At 31.0% G+C, this 9146-nt stretch overlaps 2 protein-coding genes across 2 annotated transcripts; one reads left to right on the top strand and one right to left on the bottom strand.

The window, feature by feature from the left end:
* Positions 1-4315: 4315 nt before the first annotated feature.
* Positions 4316-5027, bottom strand: LOC125075378 (DNA-directed RNA polymerase II subunit RPB9). Its single transcript, XM_047687122.1, has one exon. It carries the CDS (start codon positions 4855-4857, stop codon positions 4483-4485), a length of 375 nt encoding a protein of 124 aa, XP_047543078.1. The 5' UTR covers positions 4858-5027; the 3' UTR covers positions 4316-4482.
* Positions 5028-5720: 693 nt separating this feature from the next.
* LOC125075372 (40S ribosomal protein S23) lies at positions 5721-8069 on the top strand. The gene is made up of 5 exons (XM_047687115.1): positions 5721-5854; positions 6202-6361; positions 6877-7075; positions 7419-7507; positions 7986-8069. Exons 1-4 carry the CDS (start codon positions 5851-5853, stop codon positions 7485-7487), a joined length of 432 nt encoding a protein of 143 aa, XP_047543071.1. The 5' UTR covers positions 5721-5850; the 3' UTR covers positions 7488-7507; positions 7986-8069.
* Positions 8070-9146: the final 1077 nt, after the last annotated feature.

Here is a 9146-nt window from a genome sequence, read left to right as displayed (position 1 = left end):
TTAAACATGGTAAAAAGAGAGACTTTTGATAAAATTATATAAAAGTTAATGTACTACTTTTATAAAAAAAGGTTATTGACATAGAGGTCCTTGCAGTAGAATGCGTAGTTTGTGATTAGATATAGAAATAACGGTTGTTTTGCCTGAGCTTATAACTTATCTGATAACGTTTAAGCTTGCCTAATAAAAACGCACATATGTATATTTAATATATAGAACATCCTGCCATTTACCATTTCTTCAAAATTAAATATAGAGTATACGTTTATAATTTTAATTAGACATTATAATTGTAATCGTTTGTAAAATGTATCACGTGCAACGGTTAGGTTATAATTAATATAACGATTAGTATTATATTTATATTTAAAAGCTGGTTATATATATATTTAAAATGTTAAAACTAATAATTAACACACAAAAAGCAGTTTAACTGTTGAATCCGCGCACGTAACAAATATTCGATATAGTTGAAACTAACCCGACTGCCTCGGCTACGCACACACAATCAATGATTGCATTATACTGGCGAATCTTCGTGCTTCGCTTACACTCAGGACGCATACTAAGTATATTTTTATATCAAATAAGGAGAGAGAAACAGGGCGAGAGCGTATTACAAAGAATATGGCCTTTAAACCCTCATATATCTTTCAGGATTTAACTCTATAATGTGTGGTAAAGTACTTTCTGGCACAGAGGTGCCATGTAATCTAGAAAGATTAATAGATCAAAAGGTATTGAGCACGTCAGGTAAAATATATAGGTTTCTCTCCACAAAACGCTCTCTCCTAAACGTTTTTCAAATGTTATCTATCACTCAAATTCTAGCGTGATATTGTACTCACAACGTGTCCGAGGAAGTTGCACTTAAAAAAAGTTGTTGATACTGTTGGGGTATAGTGAATGTTGCAGACGTTCTAGGAATGCTAAGAACAAGATCCACGGGTCTGCATGACTGGATCAGGATGTAAAAAGTTCATTTCTAGATACGCTGATAAAGTGGCACGATTACATTTAAAACTAATAATATAAAATGGGAAACCGTGGGGTGTCTGTAAAAACTATGAATGAGTTTAAATAGTTAAGACGTCCAACCGTTAGTAGGAATGTCATAACGCCATTACGAACTTATCTTCGAGAACTACATAATTTAGTACGTTATACAAAATATTTAAAAGGAATGCAACAGTCGATCCATTCTTCCCAAGGTCATGTAAAAATTTCAGACATTTTACGCTTTTTACGCATGATTGTAGTTGCAAGTGTAGGCATATCTATGAGCTTTCCACTTTTTATATATATTATATAGTAAAGGGTTTTAAACATTTAAAATTAATATGCATTTATAAATTATATTAATTATTATTAATAATGAAAATATTTCGATTTATTAGCTCAACTAGTCAACTAGATGTTATAGAAAATACTTATTCGTAAGAAAATAATTTCGAAACTTAACCTAAATTACCGGGTCATGGGTACATATTTCGCTCTTCCCTGTTATTTAAAATCCCGGGCTTCCTCAAATGTTATCGTAGTTTTCCTGTACACTTGTTACGTTTACAATGCAATATTAAATGAGCTTTATATATATAGCCATAATATCCTTAATGTCCTTAAAAAACTCTTTTCATTATGACAGTACTAAAATCTCACATTACTGTAACACCTAGCTATAACGCGAAATTCAAAACTTTTCTCGATAAAAGTATATCGGCACTTCATTTGACGTTGCTGTTGGTAAATATTACAATAATCATACGCGATCACATCGGATGGCGCATGCAACAGCGTAGTCGAATTTGTTATACAATAGTGTATGATGTCGAAATAGTACATCACAACGTAGTCATGAAGTATCCAAAACTATCCGAAGTCAGAGTCGGATTTAAAGGTCTGGAGGCCCTGGGGCCACAAAAAAGTAGAGGCTCTAATGATTATATTTTAATTAGTTTGAATATTTTAATGTCAATCAGTAAGCTATAATTTATTTAATTGTATCGGTAACTTTTAAAACAGTAATTAGTAACTAATGTTATGTTATAATTATTTTATAATTAATGTTATAATTTGACTGTCTAGTATCTATATTTGTTATCTCGTCGGAATCTCTGTCGTGGGACGCCCCGTGCCCCAGGTCAGGGCAGGTTGACCTGGTTGCCCTCCCTTAAATCCGACCCTGTCCGACAATCATCTATTTTAATTATATCTGGATCTTCTTGGTACGGAGCTAACAGCTAATTTCAACCACGGCACCATAATCGAGGCAAAAGCTCAAAATAGCGCCATAAAATTCAATATCCTAGGCTCGCTACGTGAAGCGATATCTCGCATTTTAGCCCATATTCGCAGAATGCCTGTTTGCCGTTTTCCTACTGTACTTCGGAAAGTGTGAAAAGTGCAGAATGAGCTTATCCCATCATTACCGATGTCGTTGTTCACACATGCAAAATGCAATGTAGAATATTAAAATAATGTGGTCGATTTCCATACCAACAGTACAAAAATGACAAAATTTTAATGACCGAATTAATAATTAGAATAGGTCTGCCTTGTTCGCAATAAGTTTTGTTTTTAAATAATATAAATATAAAAATAGTTTTTTATTTTATACTATTAAACTGAGCAGATCAAAAGTTTATATTAACATCAAAATGTTTATTTTTCTCATATCTATAAATGATATATACAATACAATACAAAAGTATAATTTGGTTAAGAAAAAACTAAAATAAACAAATACATAATATGTATGAGTGTAAAATTTAGTAATAGACCGATTTTACGAATTACTAGCAATATATACATAATGGAAAGAGTTTTCAATATAAATACAATAGGTTTGTAATGTAAATAATTTTAATGTAGTATAATATTTGGATTTAGAAATAAGAAATATAACATATATAATTAATTACACAAATACTTCAAATCAGAAATTCAGCAGATTATAATTTAATGTATGACAATTAAACTGAACTAAATAAAACAGGTTTCATCTAAAGTGTAAGTATCAATTGAATTCAGCTGAAATTGCTATTATGTGTGTCTGAAACAGTTAAATAATGTAATGTGTAGTCTGTAGATTAAACAAAATAGTGTGTAAACAGGCTCAGTTATTGAAACATCGAAAAATAATGTAAGAATAAATATAGAAAAATTGTTGCTTAGTAAACTATATAATTAAAATTCTTATATTTTGTTTATATAAACTTATTAAAATAACAAAAACTTTTTTTTGTTGCTTAACTTTCAATACTTAATCAATATTTTTTCAAACAAAATAAAAAAAAATGTAATAAATAGATTATTTTTACTTACATGCAATAATATAGCTAGAGTCCTTAATAGAACTTCACCATATATATAAATTTAGCACTTCTATATAGCTAATTATATAAACTTGCTTCTAGTTAAAGCTATAAGTATTTAATATCTATTGCGTACATTTTGTTATTAAAATAATGTTCATATTCTTTTTCAACAAAATTATAATTATTATTTTAATATGAAATGTTTTTAATGTATCCAGATTGTATAATTTTACATTCATCTAAATATATTTTGTTCATTTTGTAGCAGATTATATAAAAATAAGTTTATAAGTTATTTTATTTTTCTTTACAAAGCATTAATCTCTACCTAACTTTTCAGAGTATGAAAATTATTATTTAACACTAAATAATGTTAAGTACCTACTTAATTATAACATTCTAATTTGACATTAAGCTCTAAGGGAAATAAAATTTTTGAACTTTACTTAATGTTAACCTAGAAGTTTATAGGTTTAAGTGTTGTATTTTTGTAAAGTTTACTTAAAATGGCATGACAAATTTTAATCTTTCTAATAGCTTCCAAAGTTAAATACCTGTGGTATTATGAGTTATCTATAAACTTTCAACATTGCACATAAGACTATTATTTATGTAATTATTTTATTGAAGAGATATAAATCTTATTTTGGACATCATTATTGTTTAATTAATTATATTGGTTAATTACAAATTAATAATATAATTGTTAATAAAATAAATAATTAAAAGAATTGTGAATTAAAAATATTAGTTAATTTAGAGATAGTGTTGTGATTTTGGCATAGGGAGCAAATTTAATTTGCATTAATTAATATGCCATTAGAAGTAAACTTAACGTAGAACATGGTTGTTATATAGACATATGAAACCAGAGAGAAATATTGTGTTATTTGTAGTAATGTTCAATTTAATTATTAATTAATATATGGCTGTGAATTGTTAATTGTTATACTTAGATATGTGGCTTGGCAATATTTTAGTTAAATAAAACTATCAAATCAATGTGGTGTCCTTTATTTCAAATATACTCCAATATTATAACATATGGAAATTTCAATATTATTTAATTCTAAAAGCACATGACTTAGGACTGATATGCCGTATACTTTATACATCTCTTAATAAGTATAATTCTCCACTTATTTCTTAAGCAATCTGATGGCATTTACTCAGTCCACCTATGTTTACAACTTGTACATACATAGTAGAGCCTCATTTCTTCTTCAGCACGTCTCGTTTGCCCTTGGAAGAAAACGGCTTCTCTGTGGTTACATTTTGGGCACATATGATCCTTAGTTCGGGGTAGAGTTGGATCGCTTACTACGTCAGGATTTATATGCGTCAGTTCGTCTACTTCGTGCATAATTTTGTTTACGTATACGCAATTTGAGTCAGCTAATTGTTTATAATCACAATTTCTACAAGCATACATAAGAACTTTGTTGTTTTTGTCTTCCCGCGGATACAGCATGTTGTTGCATTCTTGGCAGAACTGAATACCAACATAGCCCGGGCCACCGTCCTTTCTACCGATATTCATTTCTATATTACGTTTTGTTTCTGTTCAATTTGATATGTACTCAATTATAATATACATTCACTTAAGACGACTTTCTCGACAAATCGTTGAGACAAATAAAGCTCAATCAAATTCCACACAAAACGAAAACATAGATGCCGACTCCGAGATACGCCAGTTGTCACTTTTCATTTGTCATCACAACAAATGTATGCATCACAGAGTACAAAACCACTACGTTTGATTGACATTTTATTTATGATTTAAATCAAACTGCTAGTAGTCCTATTGCAATAAATACGCGATAAAGTATTTTACGATCGATATATATATATTTTTTCAGTCAGTGAAGATTTTGGCCATTTTAAATACTTATTTAGGAACAAAATATTGAAATAAAGCTAAAAATACATTTATCACACTAAAATTTCGGATAAAAATAACAGTGCAATAAAAAAGACAGAATATGTATTATTAATCTCTTTTTTAATTATAATTAAAAATAATATAAAGCTTGTTAATGACAAGAGAGCGTATGTTTTTTTCATTAGTTATGAGTATAAACTATAATATTGGAAAAATAAATTGTTTTAGTATTGTTCTTAATTAGCACTGTTCATTTTAGGAAATACAAAATATTAAGATAATCGTTTTGTTTCTTTTAGTGATAATGATTTCTGTGAAAACTTTTTTTTTTCACAGAAACACATATTTCACCTGGTATATGGCTTCGAGTTTGGAAACTATAAAAGAAATAAAATAGTCACATGAGTGGGGCTTTTTGTTCTATTTTTAATTTGATGTTTGGGCTTTTTAATTATTTTTATTATTTAAGACATTTTTAGTAGATATGTAATCATATCTACAGTTAATATATTATTAGTGTAGATTTCATACAACTAGCAACATTTTAGTTTTTTTTCTGCGTTTGGCAGTCTTGTTGATTTGGAGGCATTGGTTGGCCAGATATTATTTCTTTTCCTATCCGTAGCCGATTGGTGTCGTGCTATCCTTATGGGTAAGGAGTAGTTTTGTGTCAAATAATTAAAGTTATTGAGTTACATTTGTAATATCTTGTGCTTGATAAGTGTAGATATATTCTCAAATATGTGAAAGTGATGAAATGCAAAAAATCCCATGAAAAACCTAAAATACTGTGTCATATCTCCATGCATAGGTGTCGGCCATGGCGCAGACATGTTTTTCTCGTGGTGTATAAATAAATCCTTTTCCATCTGCCTTAGGCTAGGATGGTTATAAGGTACAATAAAACATTTGCAATTCATAACATCGCGTACATAGTGTAGTGTATCGATTTCAGTGATCTGTATAAACATTAGTGTTATCCGGCACTTTAAATTTCAGGTAAGCCCCGTGGTATACGCACGGCGCGTAAGCACGTGAACCATCGCCGTGAGCAGCGATGGGCAGACAAGGAGTACAAAAAAGCCCACATGGGCACGAGATGGAAGGCTAACCCTTTCGGTGGAGCATCTCACGCTAAGGGCATCGTCCTGGAGAAAGTGTAAGTATAAAGTACGTTTCAGTTTCACTCGTATTGTGCATGAAATTTGTGTTCGTTTGGAGGATTGTTACTTGGAAAGTGTGCAGTATAGTGCTAGGAATGTTAATGAAGTGTATAAGCAATCAGTGCGTGTGTACGTGCAAGAAAGTGTGTCGGCATCGGCGAAGCAGTCTTCTGGGAATTGGCCACTTAGCGATGTGTCCGCGCGCGGTTTTATTCCTGTGAATGTGTTAGTGCTACAATCACAGGATAATACTGCGAGCGGCTGCGTCGCGTCTCATCGATCATACTGTTTCGAGACTCGGCACTACATGTGGGTCAATGAACTTCACGTGGGGAAGCAAGCATGGTGTTTATGCAGTATATATAATGCCGTTATTTTATTATGAATTTTTATGTGCCCGTTTTGTTTACTTCATCGATATTTACGCAGTGATACTACCAGTATGCAGCCGAGATATGTTCATAACCTAATTTTTTATTTGAGTTTAGACTATAATTTATAAATTTCACAGTGGCGTAGAAGCTAAGCAACCTAACTCTGCCATCCGGAAGTGTGTGCGTGTTCAGCTCATCAAAAACGGCAAGAAGGTGACCGCTTTCGTCCCTCGTGACGGTTGTTTGAACCACATTGAGGAGAACGATGAAGTGCTAGTAGCAGGATTCGGTCGTAAGGGTCACGCCGTCGGTGACATTCCCGGAGTTAGGTTTAAGGTTAGTTTTGTTTCTTACATTGAGTGACTTCATGAGTTATGAATTTTTGTTTATAGTGGTATTTATTTTTAAACTAGTTAAATGTTTAATGAGTAGTTGGAAAACATTCTTAATGTAGTAGTTATACTAATAATAAAGCAATAAACAAAACAATTTATTAAATAGATTATTAATGTATGATACACATACAGATCAATGTTAATTTGAGTATATTTTTTGTCATTAGTTTAAATACTTCAATCTAATCAATTCCTGCGATATGGATCTCATAATTTAAGGCTGAGCCATCTGATATATTTTTTTCCACTTTAATTAAATACCTTGTATTTATTTCACCGTCTAGGTGGTGAAGGTTGCCAACGTTTCACTCCTAGCACTGTACAAAGAAAAGAAGGAAAGACCAAGGTCATAGATCTACTTCATTGTGATAAGGTAAATATATACTAGATGTTATGAAACTAAGTTTCGGTTTTGCTGAAACTGCTTAGATTTTTACTTAATTCTATATTGGTATGTACAGTGATGTATGTCCTTGATAATACTAAAAAAATTTAACAAATTAAATTTAATAATTAAGTCCATGGCTTAAACCTTGTACATTTTGTATATAGGAGTATCTTTTTTTTGCCATTAAATTGTAATTCAATTTATGTTAATACAAGTAATACAAACTGAAATACAAACCTGTAGCTTAATAATACAACTATATTATATTGATTATAAACTTTGTAATGATATTTTTTAAACAACGGATCATCTCAGTTAATATAAAACTAAATGATGTTAATACAATTTATTTGCTACTGCTGAATGCCATGACGTTACACTCTTACTGATATATACTCTGATTATTTTGTTAAATTATACCATTAATTGTATGAAGATAAAATGATCTTTTCTCTTGTTTCAGTGCTGCTGGGTAGTGGTGTTGCTCATAAGTGTAAATTTATAAAAATGCAAAAATCAAATACACAATAAAGTTGTGTATGCCAAACTTGTTTTTTATTTTAACCGAATTTATTAAAGCCTAAATTCGTGCACACAAGCACAATCTAAATTATTTCTAAATCTTTTCATAGGGCTAATGTTTTGTGTATAATCCGCCCACAAGTCCAAATACGATGCACCCTGCATCGCATTTGGACTTGCATTCTTAAGAAATGAGTAGGCTCTTTACTTGAAGGTTCCAAAGTCGTATCACTTTGCAAAAACAGCCGGCATAAGCTGGTTCCACAAAGTGCTTGTGCAAATGCAGTAATGCACACTGCGAAACGCTTGTCTGGACGCCTAAACCATCTTCAATAATTATTTACTTAAAACTTAAGTCTCATATTTGCTCTAATATTATCAATCAACGTTAGAGGACGTAATCCGGTTGTTATCAGAATGGGATGGAATTTTATCAAAGTACATCGAAAATGATAGTTCTAAAGCGAAAAACATTAAGGAATTTCTGTTGAAATTTTTTTATTTAAATAATATAATGCTGCAGAAAAGGCAATCTATAACCTAGGAGCTGAAGATTCATAAAGGTATAAATTTAAAGAAATCAAGATTATTAATTGTTGCTTCTCCATATATATTCTGTAATGTTACGTATGTATGTACGGAAAAATATTGATTTTAGGAGAAAATGTGATACTCATAGCATTGGTACAAGGAACAAACACAAATTTGTTACTCCTGTTACTCGACTGCATACTGCATAGTCAGTAACTCTTGTGGGGCAATATATACGGTTCTACAACAGGCTCCCAGAAGTGAATGCTTCTGTTGCCAAAGTTAAAAAAATTGTTAAGAAACGCTTGTGTGCGAAATTTTATTATACAATTAGTAAGGTTATGATTGCTAGCACATCTTTGGAGTGAAACGGTCGCCTCCTGACTATTTGTATTCATATTCAATATATGCATTTAATAAATTTGACAAAAAAATGACCCGCTGATATTCTTTCGCCTGTTCTTAGGTCAGGGTTTATTCTTTTCCGAAGCGGTGGAAGTGAATAATTTGACTATCAATAAGTAGTGTAATGCTTCCATATTGAATAAAAGAGAGTTTCAGTATTAATTAT

The sequence above is a fragment of the Vanessa atalanta genome, chromosome 2, assembly GCF_905147765.1.
Source record: "Vanessa atalanta chromosome 2, ilVanAtal1.2, whole genome shotgun sequence".
Taxonomy (NCBI): domain Eukaryota; kingdom Metazoa; phylum Arthropoda; class Insecta; order Lepidoptera; family Nymphalidae; genus Vanessa; species Vanessa atalanta.
This window is presented reverse-complemented; position numbering and strand designations above follow the sequence as displayed.

Excerpts from the sequence above, each read along its gene's own strand:
- LOC125075378 (XM_047687122.1), bottom strand. The coding sequence starts at position 4,857 with ATGAATATCGGTAGAAAGGACGGTGGCCCGGGCTATGTTGGTATTCAG.
- LOC125075372 (XM_047687115.1), top strand. Across the intron at positions 6,362-6,876 it reads GGCATCGTCCTGGAGAAAGT|TGGCGTAGAAGCTAAGCAAC; the intron begins GTAAGTATAAAG and ends TAAATTTCACAG. Across the intron at positions 7,076-7,418 it reads TTCCCGGAGTTAGGTTTAAG|GTGGTGAAGGTTGCCAACGT; the intron begins GTTAGTTTTGTT and ends TTCACCGTCTAG.